This window comes from Pipistrellus kuhlii, unplaced genomic scaffold, assembly GCF_014108245.1.
Source record: "Pipistrellus kuhlii isolate mPipKuh1 unplaced genomic scaffold, mPipKuh1.p scaffold_m20_p_3, whole genome shotgun sequence".
Classification (NCBI taxonomy): Eukaryota; Metazoa; Chordata; class Mammalia; order Chiroptera; family Vespertilionidae; genus Pipistrellus; species Pipistrellus kuhlii.
This window is the reverse complement of record NW_023425529.1, coordinates 10,859,780-10,886,246: the sequence shown is the minus strand read 5'-3', so window position 1 is coordinate 10,886,246 and position 26,467 is coordinate 10,859,780. Positions and strand designations below refer to the sequence as shown.

General features: G+C 41.4%; 1 protein-coding gene across 5 annotated transcripts in view; it reads left to right on the top strand.

The window, feature by feature from the left end:
• Nucleotides 1-21,483, top strand: part of NR1H4 (nuclear receptor subfamily 1 group H member 4) — a 67,411-nt gene extending 45,928 nt beyond the window's left edge. For all 5 annotated transcript variants that reach the window (XM_045587616.1, XM_036457795.2, XM_045587615.1 and 2 more), the window contains 6 exons: nt 95-228; nt 2,152-2,250; nt 2,581-2,680; nt 6,460-6,606; nt 18,394-18,507; nt 21,005-21,483. In XM_045587616.1, the coding sequence (XP_045443572.1) occupies nt 95-228; nt 2,152-2,250; nt 2,581-2,680; nt 6,460-6,606; nt 18,394-18,507; nt 21,005-21,243 (833 nt within the window). In that variant the 3' untranslated portion in view covers nt 21,244-21,483. The remainder of the gene's footprint in view (nt 1-94; nt 229-2,151; nt 2,251-2,580; nt 2,681-6,459; nt 6,607-18,393; nt 18,508-21,004) is intronic.
• The last annotated feature ends 4,984 nt before the right edge of the window (nt 21,484-26,467 follow it).

Here is a 26,467-nt window from a genome sequence, read left to right as displayed (position 1 = left end):
ACGATACATTTCTTGTTCAAGGCCAAGTCTCGTGCCCACACACCCAACAGTACTTTCTTGTGGTTGGTTAAGTCTCTATGTTTATTTTTTTTAGGCTTGTTAACTGAAATTCAGTGTAAATCCAAACGACTGAGAAAAAACGTGAAGCAGCACGCAGATCAGAGTGTTAATGAAGACAGCGAAGGGCGTGACCTGCGACAAGTGACCTCGACCACGAAGTCATGCAGGGTAATAACACGCCACAGTGTCTGCCAAAGCCAGTGCCGCTGGGCTGCTAGGCATGTCGTGGTCTGGCTGGGAGGCTTTCACGTCAGAGCCACAGCCACGAGCAGAATGTCACTTCAGCTGGGCATTGAGTGGGTTTCTTTCTTTTTTCTTCTTTAAAAAAACATCTTTATTGTTGAAAGTATTTCAAAGGTTTTCTCCCCCGTCCCCCCCATTAACCTCATCCAGCCCACTCCCATTCTGACCCCCCTCCAAGGCCCGCACCACCCCCATTGTCTGTGTCCACGGGCGAATGAGTTTCTTTTTAATCATGAGAGTCATACATCCTCCTGTGTAAAAGTCAGATAGGAGGAGTGTGTAAAGTAAAAAAAGGGAAAGTTCTCCCTGGCTCCATTTCATTCCTACTACACAGAGGTTGCCAGTAGAAATGGTTTGGTGTATAAAAGGGATTTTTTTTCAAACTGAGTTTTAATGACCATTTTCCTGCCAGTGAGAAGGGAGGTTCAGACTGGGAAGGGTGTGGACTCGATAGACTTACGAGTTAGTCTTTTTAAATCCTCACCTGAGGATATTTTTTCCATTGAATTTTTTAGAGAGTGGAAGAGAGGAAGAGGAGGGGGAGAGAGAAAGAAACATCAAGGTGAGAGAGACACATCGATTGGTTGCCTCCCACTGGGGCCGAGGATTGAAACTGCAACCAAGGTATGTGCCTTTGGTCAGGAATCAAACCCAAGACCCTTGGGTTTATGGGCCAATGCTATAATCACTGAGCAAACCGGCCAGGACATGAGTCAGTCTTTATCAATGGGTAAAACAGGGTGAATGCACATCTGTGCACCAATAGAGAAAGCTCTTTTGCTGAGGTCACAGATCACTCCAAGAATCCTTCAAGACAACTTGGGACAAATAGAGGAATGGCATCTTGTATGATTAGCTAAACATACTGAGAATGAACAGGGCACTTAAAGGAATTTAAATTTAATTTTTAGCTGAAATACCAATCTATTTTTTTTGTTCAAATTATGCCCTTCTTAATATTTATTACACTACTGATAAAAAAAAACATCCACGTTTAGTTTTTCAGATATATCATTTTGTATTTATCACAGGAAAAGTATTTGATATGAAAGTATTATTTTGCCATAGTGCTTCATCTTTGGTATAAGGAAGCAAAAAGTGACACAATTATTCACCCTCTTCCAAAGATGCTAGTAAGGGAGAAAGAGATGTTTGGGGGCTGGATTGTCCAGATGGAGGACTCTCTACCTTAGGGGTCAGCAGTTTTCTTCTGTAAAGTGCCAAATATTTTAGGCTTTGGCCACATGGTCTCCATCTCAACTACCCAGCGTTGAGTAGCTTTGGTAATACATGAGCAAATGAATACGGTTATCTTCCAGTGGATCTATAAAACTAGGTGGATTTGGTCCGTGGGCCCCAGTGTGCCAGCCCCTGCTCTACATAAATATCCTCAAACGGAGTCTCCATGTTATATGGGGGAACTTTTCTTTAGTTATGGCCAAACCTTGAACTTGCACTGAACTTCTCTATGAATGGACTCAATGAGCTTCATATCCAGATTATTATTTATTCCTAAGAAATATAAGAAAGAAATAGTTTGTTTCCCCCTATTTTACAGAGAGGAAAATGAGTACCTTGGGACAAATTTAGTGAAATGGGGACATGGCTTGCCCAGGAGCTCAGAAAAAGCTATGACACAATACAGTTACTGCTATATTTAGGGCTTTCCCCAACAATTTCTGATATTTATTTTACTCCATATGTGTGTGTGTGTGTGTGTGTGTGTGTGTGTGTGTGTATACACTCTATCTATCTATCTATCTATCTATCTATCTATCTATCTATCAAGAGAAAGAGAATATCTTATAGTCACCTTCCCTAACATATTTTATTTTTTTGCCAGTGTAGGAGAAAACTGAACTCACCCTGGATCAACAGAATCTTCTACATTATATTATGGATTCATATAGCAAACAGAGGATGCCTCAGGAAATCACAAATAAAATTGTATGTACACTATCTGAAAATGCATGGGCTTAAACTTAATATTTTCTGGGTGTTTACTATGTTGGAGTGGAATTAGTATATAAACATGTTACTTTGAAATGATTAGAGCCAAGAATTTGTTATACATTTAAGCTTTTAGCAGCATTAAATAACTAATGAGAAAGAAGTCTCATATTTATCTTGGTAATAATAATTGCTCTCCAAGGACCTGAAAAATATGAACTAGGTTTTAAATGTTATTGTTTAAGTCTGGTTCTTTAGCCTAATGATTTTATACTGTTTTATCCTTTTATCTACTTATTAATCATTTGCTTTTTTCTTAAAATTCAGTTAAAAGAAGAATTCAGTGCAGAAGAAAATTTTCTCATTTTAACTGAAATGGCTACCAGTCATGTACAGATTCTTGTAGAATTCACAAAAAAGCTACCAGGTATCTTTACATGTAGTTACTTCTCTGCTACACTGTGCGATATTCTTGTGACATTAAGAGAGGCAAGTCTGTTTGGTTCAAAAAGAGAATTATCTCACATCTGATTTAACATGTCTACCACAGACATAAAATGTTAGAGCCAGATAGGATATTTAAAATCATTTATGCTAATTCTTCCAAATTGATAAATTAAGAAATAGTGACTTTGCTAAGTTGTGATCCATCCATTTATTCATTTAATAATGTTTGTCGATACCTATTCTATACTAAATACCTAGCTATTACCTACAAGGAAAGTGATTAAAGGGTATAACTAAAAAAAAAGTGTATGCAAAGTGCTGTTTGAACAAAAAGAAAGCAATTGCTGATTATATTTGAGAAAGATAAGAAGGCTTCTGAGAGAATCATATTTGCATTGGATCTAAAACAAAAAAGAGCTTTTCCGTTGACATTAAGGAGAGGGGTCATTTGAAATCAAGAAATCTTCTTGTGAAAATATTACGAGGCATGAGTAAGTAGCGAATTATTAGAGAAGGAAGGGAAAATTCACTGTGGCTGTAGCATAATGTCTGTGTCTTCTTGGTTAGACATAAGGTAAGCTGGTACCACACCAGTTAGGGCCTAACTAAGGGTATTAATTCTCATCCACTGGTTCTTGGTGGCTTTTTTAAAAGATGGAAATGATGAGATTTATGTTATAGTGATATAACTTTATTAGGTTCGTATTAGAAGGATATGAACAGGGAGGAACTATAGGCAAGGTGAATTAGTTACTATGCTACTACATTAGTACAAGCAACAGGGCTTGAAATAAAGCAATAGCAGTGGGAGAGAGAATAGGAAACAAAGAGAGATTTAAAAATTGGCCGAAATCGGTTTGGCTCAATGGAAAGAGCGTCAGCTTGGGGACTGAAAGGTCCCGGGTTCGATTCCGGTCAAGGGCATGTACCTTGGTTGTGGGCACATCCCCAGTGGGGGGTGTGCAAGAGGCAGCTGATCGATGACTCTCTCTCATTGATGTTTCTAACTCTCTATCTCTCTCCCTTCCTCTCCGTACAAAATCAATAAAATATATTTTTTAAAAAAATTGGTTGCACTTGCCGAAACCGGTTTGGCTCAGTGGATAGAGCATCGGCCTTCGGACTGAAAGGTCCCAGGTTCTGTCAAGGGCATGTACCTTGTACCTTGGTTGTGGGCACATTCCCAGTAGGGGTTGTGCAAGAGGCAGCTGATCGGTGATTCTCTCTCATCAATGTTTCTAACTCTCTATCCCTCTCTCTTCCTCTCTGTAAAAAAATCAATAAAATATATTTTTTAAAAATGATAGCACTTGATGAACAAGTGTCCATCATGAGTGAGGTGAGGGAGAGGGATTTATCCAGTCATTCTGATGGTGTCAGTGCAGGAAACTGGAATGCCAGCTACTTATCTCCCAGAGTCCAATTCTTTTAGATACAATTTCAATGCAATCTCAGCCAATAGCTTTAAATTGTTTTGTTGTTTTAAAAAATATATTAGTACATTAAAAATTTCATGGTCTAGATAGAAGAATATAATAAATACCTTGTATAGCTAACATAGTAATATTAAATTACAGAAGGTAACTTCTGACATAGGATTTTAATTAAACATGTTAATTTGCCTTCTTTTGCCAGCATTATGCTATTATTTCATTAAATGAGTCAGAGATAAACATAAGCCTACATAAAACTCATAAAATGTGGGAAGAAAATTCTCGTTATCATGGAAACATTAATATTCTCTCATTTCTTTATTAACAATGAAAAACAGAACTTAATTTGTTTTATGATAATTAAGCTGAAGGCAATCTTGATCAAAAACATGATTATTCAAGAGTCAGAAACTGTGGGAAGAAATATTGGAAAGGAAGAAATATGATGTTTTCTGTTGTTTATGGGGAAAGATTTTTCATTTCAAATGGTCAGTTGATCTTTAACCAAGAAATATTGGGGACAAATAAAAATCTTCCTATAATCAGGTAGCTTATCTGAAAGCAATGGCAGTATCTTACACACTTCTTCAATCCTATGCCTGGACTGGGTCAATAGGGAGAGAGTATAATTAATGTGTGTTTAATGAGCAAAGTAGAAGGGGGGGAAAAACACACACACACACACACACACACACACACACACACACACAGAAAAAAAGAAAAGACAACCCTTGAGAAGGAAAAAAATGTTTTAACAATAATTACAGAAATGACATTACTACAAATAGTAATAATAGTTATGCAATACTAATAATGAAAGAGTATTTTGTGAAGGTCCGAGTTGAGGGATTCCATTCCACAGTTCATTGAGGTCTGTCCAGAGTGTTAGAGACCTACCATGTCTCCTGCCCACAAAGGAGCACTTAGATTCTCTGACACAGTGACATTGCTTCTTTATTCTTAGCGTTACTCTCTCCTCTAAACTCCCATTGCTATTTAATACTCTCCTAGGCCACTTAGACCCTGAAGGCATTATCATTATTTTATCTCTAATTGTGGTATGTGTGTGTGTACACATGTGCACATGAGCTTGTGTTTGTTTCCCATTCATTACTTTAGTCAGTCATTTTCCTCGCCCTGCATGGTGGAGGGCTGAGCTTAGAGAAGATAGCACAACATGATTTTGATTGGGTTGTTTGTTTTCTATTGGAAATACTACACATTCTCCAGGTAGACTAAAGATCCATGAGTTGGCCAAATATTTCTTTAAATCTCTGGATACACATAAAAATGTTTCTGGCTTGTGGAAACTTCCATTCTGCAGAGTTGTCCTCTGATACCAAATGCAACTAAAATAATGGCTCAAAGAGAATCTGCTTGCCTCTGACTTAAATATATATATATATATATATATATATATATATATATATATATATATAGATTTTTTTTTTTTTTACAGAGAGGAATAGAGAGGGATAGAGAGTTAGAAACATTGATGAGAGAGAATCATCAATTAGCTGCCTCCTGCACCACCCCCACTGGGGATGTGCCCGCAGCCAAGGTACATGCCCTTGACCAGAATCGAACCCAGGACCCTTCAGTCTGCAGGCCCACACTCTATACACTGAGCCAAACCAGTCTTGGCTGCCTCTGAGTTTTAAGGGGGCTTCATCTGCATCAGCGTATCTCTGCCATAAATATATATATTTTCAATGTATATTCTCTGAGAGGGCCAGATTATTATGATCTCTGAACTCATAATAATCTCACCATTCAATATATATATATATATATAGAGAGAGAGGCCTAGTGCATGAATTTGTGTATGATATATTAGAGGCCCAGTGCATAAATTTGTGTATGGGTGGGGTCCAGCCATCCTGGCCAGGGGGAGAGGATATGGGTGTTTGGCTGGCCTGTCTCCTGCCTGCTGGTCAAACTCTTGGTTAAGGGAACAATTTGCATATTAGCTTTTTATTATATAGGATAGGATATACACTGAGTGGTCAGATTATTATGCGTTCAGAGATCATAATCCGGCCACTCAGTTTTATATATATATACATATGTATGTATTTGACGTGGATCCTCTTTTACCCAAGTTGTTTATCAAATCCTACACAATGAAGATAAAAGCCAGCTTCTATTTGGGAGAGAACAATAGATACTTATTGAGTCAGCTTGACTATCCAGTCTTAAAACAACTACAAAATAATTTTATGAAAATGTTTTATCAGTGGGAAGGATGGGGATGATGGTGAAGATGAATACTGTCTTATAGCATTTACGACTCCTTGATACCGATTTCATTATCACCTTCATGCAGGATTTCAGACGTTGGACCATGAAGATCAGATTGCTCTGCTGAAAGGGTCTGCAGTTGAAGCTATGTTCCTCCGGTCAGCTGAGATTTTCAATAAGAAACTTCCAGCTGGACATGCTGACCTATTGGAAGAGAGAATCCGGAAGAGTGGTATGTGACTTGCTTAAGGATAGAAAGAGTTTGTTTCTGCAGCTAAGAATTTGTACAACCCAGGAAGGCAGGGTTCCTGCTTGTCTTACGCAGTGTTATATGCCCATTATGAACAACATGGAGAATGACCCGATAAAGGTATGTGTTCATAGAGTCTATTTAGATGGGACTTTTAGAGTTTCGGTTTAAAATATCCTGTTGCAATAGCAAAATATGAACTCTGAGATGAAGGGTTACAAGGGTTTTTTTTTTTTTTAAATTTGGAAAATTAGTCTTATAAAAAAAAATATAGCACAAAGGAGCTGTGGTTATTCAGTCCAGAAAAAGATTCATTTGTTCAAAGCCTCCAGATCCAAATGGCTATGTATCAAACTATTAAACGTCTTCATTCAAAGCAAGGTAAGAAGAAATAAAAATAGCAACACATATATCATTTACTAGGTTTCAGTCACTGTTCTAAATACTTTACATATATGCTTCCACCAAATCTTTGAAAATATCCTATGAAATAAGCATGTTATTATTCCCATTTTATAGACGAGAGAGCCGTGTGTCTTAAACCCTGCACTGTACTGTCTTCAAAAGGCAAATGAAATAATAGTATGAGGAACTCGGTTTAACTTATTATGGAGTAGTATTGTAACCAAAATGTCTCAACAAAACAAAGCAGAAACAAACTCATAGATACAGAGAACAGATGATGGTTGTCAAAGCGAAGGGAGTGAAGGATGTGGGAAATGGAGATGTAATAATAACAACAACAACAACAATAACAATAACAACAATGATATCAGAATGGATTACTAGAAATTCTATGCAATTTATCTCAGAAGATAGTTAAAATAGAATAAGTTTTTATATATACACATGGGTTGGGGGTATGAATGAGATAAGATGAATTTTGAAGATCTTTTTTCCCCCTCAAGTATTATTATTCTATAATTGACTGGAACAAGTTTTTTTTTTTGTTTTTTTTTTTTTTAAATACTCACAAGGCCAGTATTTTAGAATAGATATTGGAAAGAAGGGTTCTGCACCTGTGATATAAGTAAAATAATTGAAAATTAAAAATATTTTTGAAGGGAGCCTTACCATAGTCATAGTTTTTCCTCTTAGTTTAAATTTAAAAGCATAATTAGCATCATTGGTAGATTAAAAAAAAACACTTTTAAAAGATGCATTATTCCTATATTACCCATTGATGTTTTAGTTTAACAACTCCTAGGAGCAAGGAACTGGCCCTGTCAAGGCAACCGCGGGTGGAACTCAAAATTCAATAAATCTAGGAGCTTTTTTCATGGAAACATAAATTTATATTAACTGAATTATATTAAGTGAATGATACTGTAAATATCCAAATGGCCCTTTGCAGAAAAAAGGTTCCCCACTCCTGGAAGACATGAACTAGAGAGAGATGTTAAGAGATAGTTAAAGTGTGGAAGAGAATAACAGAAAAACATGACCTTTAGTTGGAAGGGGTTGGGAAAGGTTTCATTGGCATTTTTGCTGGACCTTGAATGATGTTTGATGTGATACTGAGTAGAGGTGCAGGAGATAAGGACCGGCAGGACCAAAGGATTGAGGCAAAGAAGCTCAGGTTCTGCACGCAAAAAAGCACAAATAATCCATTTTGATCAGATTAAGAGTTATAGTAAAAAGAGATAAAAAGGGGAAAAAATAGAACAAAGTGGTTGAGGACCTTAAATGTTGGAGTCAAGATTTTATTCTTTGTTTCCTATATAATGGCCAGATAGAAATTTTATTTTATTTTTATTTTTTTATTGACAGAGATAATTTGAGTGGGAAGGAAAAACATCAAATTATGCTTTACAAATCTTCCAAAAATATTGGGATAAGCCAGGATGAGAGACACCTGGTAGGAAGCAGGAGGTATCAAGGGTGTGACTCTGCTGTTCGGAGAAATGGAGAGGAAGAGAAGGATCTAGGAAACACATTATTGCAGGCTTTCAGCCTTTGAAGGACATTGCGTTGTCAAGAAATACGAATTCTGGTCCTGGACTCTGTGTGTGTGTGTGTGTGTGTGTGTGTGTGTGTGTCCAGGAGACTGTGGGTAAGGGAGAAGGGTTGAATCAGGTAACCTCCAAGGCACCATCTAGTCCTACAAGTCTTATTGTTTTCCTTAATTCTTCTCAATTGGATCTTCTTTGCCATAATTTTTTTTCTGATTGATGGCTTAACCAGTCATTTGGCCGGCTACTTAAGTGTCCAGATGTTTTATTTTATTTTATGATGGTAAGCACATTTAACATGAAATATACCCTTTTAACAATTATGTAAGTGGTATTGTTAATAGCAGATCTCTGGGACTTACTCATCTTGCTTAACAGAAACTTTATTCCCATTGATTAGATGGAGGAAATAAGTAATTATTAATTAAAGGGCAAATATCTTTATTTTAAAGTTGCAATGAGTAGTTGACAGTTCACCTTGGGAAGGATGAAATGCAGGCTGCTGAATTTTCATAGTTCAGGCTATTGAATGTAAATTGGTGGTTCTCTCGCTGAGGAAAGTTGTTGTGGCTGCGGCCTGTGATGGAAGACGCCTCTCCAGCTTACTTGGCCAGCTATTTGGTCCTGGTTTCCATACACTGTGACAGTGCTCTGTTTAGAAAAACGTATGAGTCAAATCTAGCTTTTTAAAAACTAATAAAGTAAAAACAGATGATGACTCATACAATAAATATTTTTAATTTTATAGATATGTCTCCAATTATCAAAGAATCTTACTCCAGTTGATGTGTTCTTGGTTTATATACATCAAAAAACAGTAGTGATAAAGAATCTGGCTTGAATCTAGATTCAAAGTAATCTTTGTTACTTATTAGCTATATGTCCCTTTTTTGTTAAAAACTATTGAAATAGACCCCATAACTAGTCTGATCTCTTTGAAATCATGGTTAACTTTAATATTTGTTCTATAAACCACCCCGTTTTGATATTAAAAATTCTGTAGGCATGGGCTGCCTCTTTTTGATTTAGTATTTAAGCCAGGTACCTAGTGCATGCCTGGCTTAGAGTGGTTGCTCAACAAATATCTGTGAATAAATAAGTGGATGGATGGATGGATGGATGGATGGAGAGTTATTATCCGAAGCTGTGAGTCTGGTCCACTTATTTTCTTTTCAGGTGGTTCTTCCCCTGAATATAGAACCATTTCACTCACCCCAACAGGTCCAGTCCTACCCCAGACTCAGCAAACTTTGGGGAACCCAAATTGCATCTAATTTTAAGCGCTTGATTCAGCATTGTGACAATCCCGGCCTTCCTATGAGTTTATCTGGCAAGTCAGAAAGGCTTACAAAGTTGACAGTTGAATTTTGAAGGATGACTAAAAACTTGTCAAGCCACAAAAGTCTGAGAAAGGCATTCCAAGATATATAGCATTATAATATAACTAGAGGCCCGGTGCATGAAATTTGTGCACTGAGAGGGGGTGGTCCCTCAGCCCGGCCTATGCCCTCTTACAGTCTGGAGCCCACAGGGAGCGGGCCTAAGCCGGCAGTCAGACATCCTTAATGCCACTGCGAAGGCAGGAGAGGCTCTCACCACCACCGCTGTTTTTGCCAGCCGTGAGCCTGGCTTCTGGCTGAGCAGTGCTTCCCCTGTGGGAGCACACTGATCCCCAGGGGGAAGCTCCTGCGTTGAGTGGGATCAGGCTAAAACTGGCTCTCCAACATCCGCTGAAGGGTCCCGGATTGCAAAAGGGCACAGGCTAGGCCAAGGGACCCAATCAGTGCATGATCATGGCCAGGGAGGGACTGTGGGAGGGCTCCAGGGCATGTCTGGTCCATCTTGCTCAGTTCTGATAAGCTAGATCCCAGCAGCATGCTAATCTACCAGTGGGAACACCTGCCCCCTGGTGGTCAGTGCACATCATAGTGAGCGGTTGAGCAGCCTTAGCCTATTAACTTTGATTGGTTAACCGGACGACCAGACACTTAGCATATTAGGCTTTTATTATATAGGATAACATAGAAAGTGCAAATATGTGAAGGGATGAGAGATTAACCATGTATAGGACTCACAAGTTCTTTAATATTATTAAAAAATAGTATTTGTAAAGCTGAAATTGTAGTAAGTGCTAGATATTAAAAGACACTGAATGACAGGTAACTAGTTTAATTTAGTCATTACATAATGGGGTGCCTTTGTACTATTTTGACCAGATGTGACATGACCATAGAGTTACTGTAGAAAGATCTTTCTGGCAATATTATGAAAGAAGGGTTAGAGAGATTGAGACAATAAGCAGAGATACCTAAGTGAGACCAGTGCAGCAACTAGGTGAGAAATGGTGAGGATTTTACAGGCTAAAAAATATGTAATAAAAAATTCTTGCTTAATAACATAAATTTTAGAACTTGAATTTGCAAGTATTGAAAGGTTAAAAAATGAAGTTTTCCAGCTCTGGCCAGTGTAGCTAAGTGGTTGGAGCATTGGACCATGCACCGAAGGGTTGCAAGCTTAATTCCCAGTTAAGGGCATGTGCCTGGGTTGCAAGTTTGCTCCCCACCCCCTGGTCGGGCATATGTGGGAGGCAATCAATCAATGTGTCTCTCTCACATGGATGTTTCTATGTCTTTCTCTCTCTCCCACTTTCTCTCTCTTCTGCTGTCTCTGAAAAGCATGGAAAAAATATCCTTTGGTGAGGATCAACAGAAAATAAAAAGTTTTCCAGCATGTGGTCTCTATAAATAAAGATGCATTAAAGATACTCTATAAATAAAGTATCTAATTCATAAGATACTTTACCCAAAATTCGACCACATATTGGGAAAGTAAAAAGCATCCAAATTCACATGCTGATTAGTGTTTTGTTATCTATCATGACGGTTCTATTTATTCATATTTATGAATTTGCTTCTCCCAGTGGATTTTCAGAACACTGTCTCCTCCACACACCACATAAAAACCTAATCTTGCCAGGTGACCTTTCAAAATAGCTTTTCATTCTTATGCAAATATAACACATTCACATTTGTACTGTACTTGAAATTCCACAGTAGCAATGTCTGTTACCCTGTTTATGCCTACACAACTCTTTAAAGAATATAATGTGAAATTTCTTTTCTTATTCTCCAAGTTCATATGCCTTTCTTTGCTATTATTACATCCCAATTCTATGAACAAACATATAGTCTCCTCAGATACATTTATTTAATGAGGGTTATAATGTTTATTTATGCTAACTGAGGCTTCAGAACATATATCGGACACAACCTTTGGTTAAGTTGTTTCTACGTAATTCTAGCGCATCAATATTTTTACTCCCAGTGTAGTTGTATGAAAATTAAATTTTTAAAAGATGGAAGTTTTATTAAAAACAGGAACAATCCTATAATACCATTAAATATGGTATTAGGATTGAAATAGGCTTGCTAACACTGAGTTTATATTTTAACAGCAAAGAAATTAGCAATAACATCTCACAAACAAAAAAAATTGCTCTATTAATTACATATATAACTATGGTAACTTCTGAAATTCATAGTATTTTGTGGCCTTTTTGGATCTCCAGAATAGACAGAAATGAAATATTCTATTAAGTGTTTATCAGGGTGATAGTATATCTTGTGATTTTGCAATGGTTTGTTTTTACATATTACATCCTGTTCGTGTTCCTAGTGGCCCCTGAAGGTGGATGCTATGCCACTATTTTATAGATGGGGGAGGGGCTCAGAGAGGCTAGGTGATCTGCCCACGGTCATACAGTTAATCAGCAGAGGGCCATGAGCTGAGCACAGCTGTTCTATCAAAGCCCAGCTGTTCTATCAAAGCCCAGGAACAGGGAGAGACACACAGAGAGAAACATCAATGTGAGAGAGACACATCAATTGGTTGCTTCCTGCACATGCTCCAAGTAGGACCAGGGATCGAGTCTGCAACCCAGGTATGTGCCCTTGACCGGAATTGAACCTGGGACCCTTCAGTCCGTGAGCTGATTCTCTATCCACTGAGCCAAACCAGCTAGAGCTATTGGCAGGTTTTTACTAAGACCAACCATGAGCACAAATGACTCTGAGTACAAGTTAGCTATAGGCTATGGTCCATTCTCTTAGCATCATGAGCATGTTTCCATTGTCTTAATAGCATCCTTTCCCCTGTCACATCTCATATCTATGTCACCTTCATCATAAGAACTAGCAAAATGTAATATTGCATAATGTAATATGCATTTATTAATCTCCTGCCATGTCTCAGCAGCAGGCTGGTTACTAAGGATACAGAGATGAACAAGAAGCATCTGTGGAGTACGCTTTACTGGCCAGGCAATGGGCCAGGCACTGAGAATAGTTGGTTTCTACTCTCATAACATTTATATGGTATTTCACATTCTAATGGGATGGAAAGAAATGAGTTGTGACAAGTGCAATAGAATTGAACATCAAGAAGGGAGCAAGTAATTCTGATATACGGTGACAGAGGAAGCTCCTGAGAGAGAACAAAATTTGCATTTGACCTTGAAACATGGATGGGGAGTCCTAGCCTAGCAAGGATCCCTTGTATAAAATGCACATTTGTGCAACACACACACACACACACACACACACACACACACACACACACGCACACACACACACACTTACCTCTGCTCTATTTTTTTTATCTCCAATGAAAACTAGAAAGTTAATTAGGAAATAAAAGACAATTGCATTTAAAATAACTTACAACAGCATGGCATTGATTCTATCAAATAGTTATTCTTTCAAAGAACATTTCTGATCCTTGGCCAGTTAATATATCAATCACAGACCTATTTAAAAAAATAAAACAAGAAAACAGTTGATAAATAAAGGAAAAGAAGAAACAGGGGAATAAGAATATAAATGGCTTTTCATAACTTTGTACTTTTTCATAGTAGTCTTTGTGTTTAAGTTAGAAAATGGTGCCCCCTTGTGACCAAAAATCAGCAAATTGGGCATAAAGAGCCCAATTGAAGCAAACCTTAAGCATGTCTCCAGTAAGGAGGAAGCAGGAAAATGGGAAAAGACTGCCCCTTCAGGAAGATGCTATTATTACATTTTTTATGTCAAACTGCTGTTCATAGAGATTTAAAACACCTCTTTGTTAATGCTGTTGTGGTTAATTCTGATTTTATTTATTTATTTATTTATTTATTTATTTATTTATTTATTTGAGGGGGAAGAAAAACAATGATTTGTTGTTCCACGTATTAATGCATTCATTGGTTGATTGTTAAATGTGCCCTGACTGGGGAACAAACCCACACAACCTTGGCATATTGGGACGACACTAACCAGCTGAGCTACCCAGCCTGGGCTTAATTCTGATAATTGATTCTAATTCAAAAGCAGATTTATATTTGACCCATCCTGTAGGAAAAAATATATATATATTTAAAACCCTTCTATTATTTGTTTTCTACATCTTCTCTATGTTCACTTTGTCCTTTAAAACATGCACAAGGTGAAAAATCATAACAAACATTTTAACCTACTTTTCTAAAATTATCAACTGCAATTAGATTTGTTACACTGTGACAGAGGTAACATCTTTGGAAAGTAAGTGGGGATTAGGAAAGACAAATAAAATAAAAAATTAGGTAGTCAAAGACAATTTCTAAATATTAAATATTTTAAAATCAGCTGCCTTTGATATTACTCCCAAATCTTCATGGACTATGTAAAATAATGACACAGTTGTGAGTTATTATTTTAGATAACCACAGCTAATAGGTGTGGTCCCCAAGTGCCAAGGACTGACATTGTTTGAAGGTGTAAAAAGACAACCCTTTTACTAAAATTTACTACCTAGAAAAATTTACTACCGAAAATTTACTACCTAGAAAAATGCTGAAGCAAATCACTGATCAGCCAATTTGTATTCATTCCTAGGAAACAGCAGACTGTAAAAAGCAAAACAAAAACATAGTTTTGCCTTAAGGCAGGGGAGGGTGGGTGGATGGAAGGTAATCAACCAAGGATCTTGTATGCATATATGCATGGTACATGGACACAGACAATGATGGGGCAGTGAGGGTCTGGGGTGGGGGCGGGGACGGGCTGGAGGGGCTCAATAGAAGAAAAAAGAGGGACATACGAAATACTTCAACAATAAAGAATTATTAAAAACATGCCCTAGCCGAAACCAGTTTGGCTCAGTGGATAGAGCGTCGGCCTGAGGACTGAAAGGTCCCGGGTTCAATTCCTGTCAAGGGCATGTACCTTGGTTGCGGACACATCCCCAGTAGGGGGTATGCAAGAGGCAGCTGGTTGATGTTTCTCTCTCATCGATGTTTCTAACTCTCTATCCCTCTCAATTCCTCTCTGTGTAAAATCAATAAAATATACCGTATTTTTCGGACCATAAGACGCACCAGTTTTTAGAGAAGGGAAATGAAGAAAAAAAGATTCTGAAACAAATAGTGTCCTAAAATATTTTATGTGCATTAAAACCCAACATCACAGTCATAAACACATGTAATCAACCCTGTAAAGTAAACAGCAGCATTTAGAACCATTTTAGAGCCAGGCAAGCACACAGAGACCACACAGAGCCGGGCAAGTAAAAAAACTTTTTTTTTAAAGTATATGTGTAGGCTATATTTGGACCATAAGATGCAGGGACTTTTTCCCCCCACTTCTGGGGGGAAAAAAGTGCGTCTTATGGTGCAAAAAATACGGTACTTTAAAAAAAACCCAAAAAACAAACAAACAAACAAAATGCCCTAGCTGGTTTTGTTCAGTGGATAGAATGTTGGCCTGTGGACTAGAAGGATCCTGGGTTTGATTCTAGTCAAGGGCACATGCCCGGGTTGCAGGCTCGATCCCCAGTAGGAGGCGTGCAGGAGGCAGCTGATCAATGATTCCCTCTCATCATTGATGTTTTTTTTCTCTCTCCCTCTTCCTTCCTCTCTGAAATCAATAAAAATATATTTTAAAAAAGAATTATTAAAAACAAAAATCAACATAGCTTTGCATACACAAAGGTATCTGAGCTTAACCTAAGATTATGATGAATTGATACTACGATGGAACTAATGCATTCATCCAATTATCCTGAATAACAATAATAATAGCTCTTATAATAATTACTAGAGGCCCAGTGCACGAAAATTCATGCATTGGGGTGGTGGAGGGAGGCAGTCCCCTCAGCTCGGCCTGCGCCCTCTTGCAGTCTGGGATCCCTCTGGGGATGTCCACCTGCTGGTTTAGGCCTGCTCCCCAGGGGATTGGGCCTAAGCTGGCACTCAGACATCCCTCCGGTAGCCCCAGAGCCCTTCAGCCTGGCTTGTGGCTGAGTAGCTCTCCCCACTGTGGAGGTGCACTGACCACTAGGGGCAACCAGTCATTCCCTGTTGTTCTACCATTAGGGTTAATTTGCATATTACCCTTTTATTATATAGGATCGGCTGTAGTATTTATGCAGGTCTTACTCTTAGCCAGGCACTCTACATATATTATCTCATATGCTACTATTGTTATCACTCACATTTCACAGATGAGGAAACTGAGGCTTAAAGAGTTTAAATAATGTGGCCAAGACCAAGTCATAGAACTGGCTATTTATTACCTCTTTACCACTATTTATAGGAAGCCAGGACCGATACTCCCAGGCTTGCCCACACTCCAATCCAACCCTCTGTATTTCAAGTTACATTTAGTTTGGTCCTGCACATTCAGTGCAACCGGAAACAGCTGGCTAGAGGGCAGTCTCCCACAGGATGCAATCCCTAAGGTGCTCTACAGTGACGGTGTTGTTAGGAGAGCCCACTGGAGTCAAGATTCAAAAGTCAAAGGGAAGAAAAGTGTGGTCTTTTGACTAAAGAGAGAAAGGCCAAGGATTTGGTTTGATATGCTTCTTTAGATTCCTCTGGAGGTGAGGATTTAGACATTCTGATTCTGTGAAGTGTAATATCAGATGATACTTACATGTTCTAAAATCTGGAATCCAGTTTTTTCCTGGTTTGGCTCTCCAAACTCTATGGCTTTAGGTCTGGTGTGGATGGAATAGAGCAGTCTAAGTCTGGCCCAATCCTGGGAATTTATGTTCTTTTCAATTCATCCACAGATCACATCTGAGTCTTTTTTCCTGTCTCCACATTCCACAGTCAAAGCTCTTCTGGAGTGGATCCATGCACAGAACAGGCACGGAATTAATATTTGTTGAATCAGTGGAGGAAGTAACACAAAGGAGTCTTAACATATAACGTGGAGCAAGCGAGATAAAGATAGAAGGAGGATATACCAAGTAGAGAGAAGAACATATATAAATCCTGGGCAATGTGCCCTGGCCAGGTGGTCAGTTGGTTCAAGTGTCGTCCCATGAACCAAAAGATTGTAGATTTGATTTCAGGTCAGGGCACATACCTGGGTTGTGAGTTGATCCCCATTCAGGGCAAGTGTGGTAGGCAAACTATTAAGGTTTCTTCAACATTGAAGTTTCTCTCTCACTCTCGTTGCTCTCTTCCCTCCTCTCTAAAAATTCAACAAAATCATATCCTCAGGTGAGGATTAATTTTTTAAAAACTGGGAGATGGGAACTTTAGGAACTGCAATGGCCGGTATAAAGGCTGTGAGATATAATGGAAAGCTTAGTCACAGCTACAAGCCAGGACTCTGGAGCCTGCTAGCTTTGGTTTGAATCCTGGCTCCACCTCTCACCAGCTGTGTCTTTGGGCAAGTTCTAGAACCTCTCTATACCTGTCTCATGGAATGTTAGGAAGATTAAATGAGCTATAGCATAAGAAGTGTTTGGAACAGTGCACTCAATAAATGTGAATTCCTGTGATTCTCACGTGGGTGAGTAGTGGGTAGGTGGGGTAGGCAGGGGACAGGTCCTGGAGTTTCCTCTGTAAAAAGGGAGAACAATTATGCCAATAATTGTTCCGTGGAGAATGTTTGAAGGTTTGTAGGAAGTGGGGAGTCAGGGTGTGATTTGAAGTTTGGAAAGGTAATTCGGGGATGGGGAGGAGGAGATTAAACTGAAGACAGGAAGACCAGTGAGGAGGCCATTGCAGTGTTCCAGATGAAGAGGATAAAGACTTAAACCAAGTTAATTCCAGATGCAGTGGAGAGGACAGGGAGCCACTCAGTGAAGAGTTAGCAGGTCTAACCACAGGAGGCAGCCTCTGACCCCATGAGAGGGAGGCCAAATCTCACTGTCAGGTGGGGCTTAAAGTAGCAGTCACTGAGAGTGGGAACAGCAGGAACGAGGTGCGTTTCCAGGAGGAGGAAGAGTTTCGCTTTGTTCGTGTTGTCTTAATTTTGGACATGTTGAGTTCGAAGAGAACAGCCAAGCCCCAATGCGATGGATGAACAGGTTTAGTAATTCAGAGAGATATCAGAACTCTGATAAGAACTCCAAACATTACTAAGTGAAGCTGTTGACACTTCTGGGCTGAAGAACAATAATTGGGGGGCGGTTACTTAAGATGCTATCTATGCGCTGATTATAGATATTAATATGGAAAAGATGAGCAAACCCCATCTGGAAAATGGGTGACGTTAGAAGATTGTTTTGGCAAGCCAGGAATGTTATCATTTATTGTCAGACAGTAGTGACTAAAACAAAGGCACTACCAAGATTAAAGATTCACCAATCATTGATTTAGTCATATTTGGAGGATTTTGTTAGCTGGCCTTTGGCTGGAACATATAATATATATTGATGTTATTTAAACGTGTGGATATGGATACCAATATTCACGTGTGTGTATATATGCGATGTGTTTATAATTTTACAATTTCAGTTATTCAGCAACTTTACCAGGCTTCTGCAATTTTTCACATTCCCCCATCCACAGGTATTTCTGATGAATATATAACACCGATGTTTAGTTTTTACAAAAGTGTGGCAGAATTGAAAATGACTCAAGAAGAGTATGCACTGCTTACAGCCATTGTTATTCTCTCTCCAGGTAATTTTGATGTTGGATTTTCATTTTTATTCTATTTGTTTATTTGTTCCAGTATAATTATAATCATGTTTATTAAAGAAAATCTGGGAAACACAGAAACAGAAAAAAGTAAAATGGCCTATAATCCCACCGCTTCAAATTGAATCATGTTAACATTTCAATGTGTTTCTTCTCAGCCTTTCTTCTAAACCTCGCTTTCATTCAGTAAATACATTTTTAATACCTACTATGTGCTAAACATGGTTCTAGACATTGGGAAATATAGAAGTAAAGAAATAGGCAGGACATAGCTGCATGGGGCTTACTACACTCTAGTGGGGTAAGAAAAACAACTAATGAAGAAACAAAAATAATTTGTAGTAATTATTGAGGTGGATAGTGCTACAAAAATTTAAAGATGAGACTATGAGGAAAGAAAGTGGAAGTAGAATATATATATTTTTTAAACACAACCATTTTCTTTTTTTAAAATATATTTTATTGATTTTTTACAGAGAGGAAAGGAGAGGGATAGAGAGTTAGAAACATTGATGAGAGAGATTCATCGATCAGCTGCCTCCTCCACACCTCCTACTGGGGATGAACCTGAGATCCAGGTACATGCCCTTGACCAGAATCGAACTTGGGACCTTTCAGTCCGCAGGCTGACACTCTATCCACTGAGCTAAACTGATTTCGGCTAGAATATTATTGTAATTAGTGGTAAAGTAAGATTTTTTCCCCCCAGGGATTATTAAAGAGGAGCCTAAATGAAAGTATGTACATACTTTTTAACATAATAGAAAGAATACTGTCTTAAACTTTATTTTACTCATTTATTTTTGCCCATGTCACACCTTAGATGTTTTTTTTTAAATATATGTTTTAATTGATTTTTAGAGAGAGAGATAAAAACATTGATAAGAGAGAAACATAATTGATTGGCTGCCTCCTGCAAGCTCCCCCCCCACTGGGGATGGAACCTGCAACCTGAGCATGTGCTCTGCTGGGGAATTGAACCAGTTACTTCTTGGTTCATGGATTGGCACTCAGCTACTGAGCCATACTGGCTGGGCTATTTTATTTTTTTAATCCTCATTGGAATATATGTTTTACAGATTTTTAGAGATGGGGGATGTAGGGGAGGAGAGAGAGATAGAGAGAGAGAAAAGAAAGAGAGATAAGAAAAACATCAATATATGAAAGAAACATTGATCAGTTGCCTCCCACACAAACCCCCAATGGGGATTGAACCTGCAACTTCAGTACTAGTATTTGCCCTGAACAGGAATTGAACCCACAACCTTTAAGTGCATGGGATGACACTCCAACCAATTGAGCCACACCAAAATGTCTTGTTTTAAAATATACTGTTCTTCAAATGCCTTTGCCTATGTCATTAAAAAAAAATTATACTGGAAAAGTTTATAGTAATGCATGCATCATAGACCAATCATTTACCTAACTTTTACCATATGTTTGGATATTCAGAATACTTCCAATTATTTGTTGTTCTAAACAATGTTGAAATGAATACCTCTATATATGCATTTTTCTATTTTTTGCTTATTTATTTGGGAGTGATGCCACATTCATAAGCTGTGGCCTTAAGCCATTTTATACATGACATTAAGTCAGAAGCTACTTGTTACCTTGTTTTACCATAAAAAATTATCACTAAAAAAGAAGAAAAACACTTGTAATATATTTTTTATTGATTTCAGAGAGAAAGGGCGAAGGAGAGATAGAAATATCAACAGAGAGAATCATTGATCGGCTGCCTCCTGCACACTCCATACTGAGGAGTGAGCCCACAACTCGGGCCTGTGCCCTGATGGGGAATTGAACCATGACCTCCTGGTTCATAGGTCAATGTCCAACCACTGAGCTACATTGGCTGGGCAAGAAGAAAAAGATTTTGGCGGCTCCTACTAAAGTTATACATATATAAACCCTACATCCCAAGTTCCAGTCCTTAGGTTATACCCTCCAGAAATGATACTTATGTTCACCATACATGCTACTTTGGGGGCATTAATTGAAAGGGGAGTTTAGGGAGGCCTGTAAATGTTCTATATCTTGATCTAGTTACGATTATATGAGTACATGTACGTGAGTGTGAAAATTCATCAAATTGAACACTTCATTTGTACATTTCAACTGTACAACATGTTTGAGTTACACTTCAAGAAGGTTAGCCTTGCCTGGCCAGCGTGGCTCAGAGGTTGAGTGTCAACCTAGGAACCAAGAGGTCATGGTTCAATTCCTGGTCAGGGCACATGCCTGGATTACAGGCTTGATCCCCAGTGAGGGGCATGCAGGAGACAGCTGCTCAATGATTCTCATCATTGATGTTTCTACCTCTCTCTCTCCTTTCATCTTTGACATCAATACACACACACACACACACACACACACACACACACACACACACATATATTCTAAAGGTTAGGCTTACTGTAATATGCCAAACCCTCCACTCTTTAATTTTGTCGTTTTATGATAAACGTCAAAACAGACAGACAATACATAAAGGACAGAGAGGCCGTAGAGAAGCTTCAGGAACCTCTGCTGGACGTGCTGCAGAAGCTGTGCAAGATCCACCAGCCGGAGAACCCCCAGCATTTCGCCTGTCTCCTGGGCCGCCTGACAGAGCTGCGGACGTTCAACCACCACCACGCCGAGATGCTGATGTCCTGGCGGGTCAATGACCACAAGTTCACCCCGCTCCTCTGCGAGATCTGGGATGTGCAGTGAGGGGCACCGGGGGCGGGCCTGCCCTCCGTGTTCCTCTTGTCCTAAAGCCCATGGGAAACTTGGCCTTTATTTCTTGGTTTCACCCAAGAATTTTGACAAATATTTATGCAGTAATTATGTAACTTCCACGACTGTAAATACGGGGCTCGGTAGAATGGCTTTCTCTCCTTGTTATTTTACACGGCTTCAGGGAATCTTCTTTGAATTGGCATGCCCTGTTTGCCTAACTAAATTTGTTGAAATGGGGGGGGGGGGGGCGCGGGAATCTCAGTTTGCGCTTCATCTTCCCTTGTTGCATATATTTTATTAAACAGCGGTGTGCGCTTTGGGCAATAAAGTGAAGGTAATGCCAGCAGGCTTTTATGTGAGAACAGAATTTGAAAAAAATACACAAACTCTTACGTCTTTGAATGAAGAATGACATCGTATTGAGCCCAAGGGGTAACTACAAAAGGATAAACTCTCCCGATATGAATGCTACATTTTTTTTCCTCCACCCCTGGTGAATAGTCATTCATTTGTAGTAGTAGCCCTCTGATCATTTCATTCTCTTTGAACTTCAAAGAGAATAGCATACAGAAAAGTGAATGATTATCACATAAAATATTCCCCAAGCATATTAGTTATGCTTTTAGGGGGACTGCTTCCCGTAGTCGGAGTCTCGAGGCAGCATTTACAGATTCAGAGTATGCAGGTAGCCCCAGTGCTGGGACAGTCCCAGTTCTCATTGGAAGTGCTCACTGTGGGTTTCGGTGCATATAATTAATCATCTTGTTTTGTGTGCTTTTGGAAAACACTCCTTCAGCCTGGTGCACAGCTATTGTATACTCCCCTCTAAAGCAGGAATTAGTTCATTTCCTTCCTTCCTTGTTACACTGTGCCATTCTTCTCCCCATTATCCTTTGGTGAATACAATAAAACACCTTCTCTAAGGAACGGGCTTATAGCTCCCTTTCTCCTGAAGTCAGCCAAAATGGAGCTTGCGTAGCAAGAAAAGGCTTGCTTTCTGTATTAACAATACCAGGGTGACCCTGATGTGCTAAAAATAGCTGGCCAGTGGAACAGGGAGCGAGTTGGGGTTCCATCAGTTGGGTTCTATCTGCTACATTTGTTTCCCAAACTTTTAACATATGTGTACCCCTTCTATAATTTTTTAAAAAAATCAATCTTTATTGTTCATATTATTACAAAGGTTCCTCATTTCTTCCCCCCTCCACTAGGTTCTCACCCCACCCTCCGCCCCCTCCCCATCCCTCATTGTCCTCATCCATAGGTGCACAGTTTATGTTCAGTCTCATCCTCCCTCCCTTTCCCCGATAGTAAATCCCTTTTCAGATAGTAAATCAGTTACTTAGCATTTTCTCATATCAATAATACCACCACATGCCCAATGATACATTTCACACAAAAGACATTTCCAAATAGGTCAACCAGCCTCATCCAGGCCCCACCCAAGGCACTCACAGATCAACACAGATCAACACCCCAGCCCAATACTAACTCAACACATCCAGATCTAAGCCTTCATCACTTGATTCAGCAGACCCTCAAGTTCCCACAAAAGTTTCCAGCCATGTCTGAGAGGCAGCCGTGGGGCAGGGGCAGGCGAGGAGCGAGCTGTTACGGGCCTGGCTGCTCCGGGCCTGGCCTCTGTTGCTCTGGTTCATTCCACAACCAGCTGCTCTGGGTCTGGTCACTGCCGCTCCCGACCTAGTTGCTCTGGACTTGGCTGCTGCTGCTCCGGGTCTGGCCGCACCCGACCCGGCTGCACCCAACCCAGCTGCTTCGGGCCCGGCCGCTCCAGGCCTGGCAGCTGCTGCTTCAGGCCTGGCGGCACCAGACCCGGCTGCTTCAGGCCTGGTCGCTCCCAGCCTGGCAGCTGTTGCTCTGGGCCTGACCACACCAGACCCGGCTGCTCTGGGCCTGGCCGCTCCCAGCCTGGCAACTGCTGCTTTGGGCCTGGCCGCACCAGACCCAGCTGCTCCAGGCCTGGCCGCTCCCAGCCTGGCAGCTGCTGCTCCAGGCCTGGCCGCACCAGACCCGGCTGCTCTGGGCCCGGCCGCTCCTGGCCTGGCTGCTCCCAGCCTGGCAGCTGCTGCTTCGGGCCTGGCTGCACCAGACCCGATGCTCCGGGCCTGGCCGCTCCCAGCCTGGCAGCTGCTGCTCCGGGCCTGGCCGCACCCGATCTGGCTGCTCTGGGCCCAGCTGCCCCGGGCCCGGCTGCTCCGAGTCTGGCCGCTCCCAGCCTGGATGCTCAGGGCTTGGCTACTGCTGTTCTGGGCCTGGCTGCTCCCAACCCAGCTGCTCTGGGCCCGGCTTCTCTGGGCCCGGCCACTCTGGGTCTGGGTGTTCCTGGACTGGCCACCCTGGGCTTGGCCGCCTCCACCTCAGGCCTGGCTGCCACTGCCCCAGGTCTGGTTGCTCCAGTGCTGGCTGTTGATGCTCTGGTTCTGGCTGCTGCTGCTCTGGGGCCTGGCTGTTGCTGCTCCGGGCCCGGCTACCACTACCTTGTGCCTGGCCACTCTAGGCCTGGCTGCCGCTGTTCCAACATTCTGTCTTTTTTTTTTTTTTTTTTTTTTAAACGCATTTATGTTGCAATGTTGGCTGGTGAGTTGAGTTCTGACTTAGTCTTTGATTTTTCAAGATCTTCTTTGTATTCTTTCTTAAGTAATTTTACTATCTTTTGCTCTCACTTGATTTCTTCACATTGAGAACTTCTTTGGTTTCTTCCTCCTTGTCCTGGGAGCTCAGCAGGTTGGCCTGTGGCACCCCTCTGTTCTCTGCGGGCTCCTGCGCTGCTTCAGCCTGTTGCCGGGGTCGGCGCCGCCCAGGAAGCAGCCCCCGGCCTTGGCTCCGTTGCCCGTGCTCAGTGGTCGAAGGCTCAGGGGTACCCCCCCGGGGGGGCCCCGTCCCCTGGCTCCTTGCTGGCGCCTGGCTGGCCGGTGTCCGGCAGGGGCTCCCGCTCCTCGACACGCTCCTCCAGTCTGGAGCCTCCTTTCTCCCTCCCGCTAGGGGAGTCTAGGATCAGAGTCAACAGACTGTCCTCTGCGCGCAGTGCGCGCGACTCCGGGGGCTCCGCTTTTCGCAGCTCCCCCAGGATTCCACCTCACAGCCCCATCTCCCACTGCCTGAGCCTGAGTCCCCAGGGTCTGGCCTCGGACTGGGGTTCAGAGCAGTCAAAACTGGGGCCCAACACAGCCGGGGCTCCTATTTCCTTCCCTCCAGGGCAATCTCGCATCAGAGTCAACATTCCTTCCCTTGCAAGCAATGTGCGCGAGGGGGGGGGGGGGGGGCTCGGCCTTTTGCTGCTCTCCCAGGACTCCACCTCACAGCCCCGTCTCCCTCTGCTTGAGCTTGGGTCCCCAGGGATTGGCCCAGAACTGGGGTTCAGAGCAGTCCGGATTGAGACTCAGTGCCGCCGGAGGCTTTGTTTCTTCTGGCTAGGGTAATCCAGCATCAGAGTCAACATTCAGTCCTCTGCGCGCAATGTGCTCGCGACTCCGGGGGCCCCGCCTTTCGCTGCTCCCCTGGGATTCCGCCTCACAGCCCCGTCTCCCCCTGCCAGAGCCTGGGTCCCCAGGGTCTGGCCCATAACTGGGGCTCAGCGCTGCTGGTTCGGAGGTTCAGCCCAGGCTGGGGGTTTTATTTCCTTCCTTCTAGGGAACGCCAGGCAGCACCCAGCCCTCTCCTCCTCTCCGGCTGCGACCTCTCCACGCGTGTGTGCGGGCGGGCGCGCAGCATGTCTCTGTACCTTGGGCTTTTTTTCAGCTCCTCTGATTTTCCTTCTGGTTTTCTCTTTCCTTCTTGTTGTAGAATTTTCAGTCAGTCGACTACCTGTAGCTCTGGGCGATGTCCACTCTACATTTTAGTTGTATTCCATTGAAATTGTTGTGTGCTGCTGGGGTTAGGTGTCTACCTGAGCAGCTATCTTGGATCCTCACCCCCTTCTATAATTTTTGTAATGCTGAGTACCCCTCGTACTCATGAGAACATAGAATTAGGCGCAGCTAAGCACGGTGCAGTGCACATCCCCACCAAACTCTGTTGCAATGTGTACCCCCACCAAACTCTTCCCATACCCCTGGGGGTACGTGCACCACACTTTGGGAAACACTCTCATCAAAGCCTTGAATCCCCACTAAGTGCAAGATTCTTAGCTGAACTCCGTGGGGAAGTTCAAAGATCATTAAGACACAGTGATTGCTGGAGGGGCTTACAAAGCAGCACAGAGGAGTGTTGTATGGGCTCCACTGGGAAAGTCGCCTGGAAGAGGTGGCACTCTTGCATGGGTCAAAGTAAGAGGGAAGGTCAAAGTAAGAGAGAAGGGGATTTAAAGTGAAAAAGGGGTGGTGGGTGTGGGGGAGAGGGCAAAAGGAGGGAGGCAGGGAATTGTCCAGATGTTAAAAGACCACAAGTAATCTAGGGGAGGGAGAGAGAGGGTGCACAGTCCCTTTTAAGCCTCAGTCTTACTCAGCACTTGCCACCTGAGGAGGTTTAGCTGATGAATGAAGAGTTAGTGGGATGTTGCAAGCCCACCAGGGGAGAAGGACATTTAAAAGAGAGAATTAAACTTCCAGGATGCCCGAAGGAGTAGCTCCCATTTGGGGAACAGGGTGTGGTGTCCAGGTCACAGGGCATCTGTGGGGAAAGGGGTGGGAAGTGGGCTGGAACTGAGGGGCCACAGTGGACATACAGAGTGAGGAGTTAATCCTATTTGTCTGGGTTTTGTCAAGTGGTGAAGGCCTTGTAAGAGCAAATAATAATGCTTCTCCTGGGGAAAATTGTGATACAATAAGAAATATGTTTTTGTTCTTGGTCCCCAGTTTCTGACATGGAGCATCTAAAGCCTATTGGAGTTTCCTGTGGATAGGAGCATCTTTTGTTATTCATAACAAGCTCTTTCCATGTTTTATGCTTATAGGGTAACTGTTTGTGGAACTCTATATGCTTTTGGATGGGAGCTGACTACCAGAGGAACCAACTGTGTTATTAGAGGGCTAGTACTTTCAGCCCCATCCCAGACCTCTTGGGGAGGGACGAGGAGCCCACCAATGATGAATAAAAATATATTAGGGGAAAATATATATATATATATATATATATATATATATATATATATATGCACACACACACACACTGAGTGACCAGATTATTGTGATCTCTGAACACATAATCTGGTTACTCAGTATATATATATATATATATATATATATATATATATATA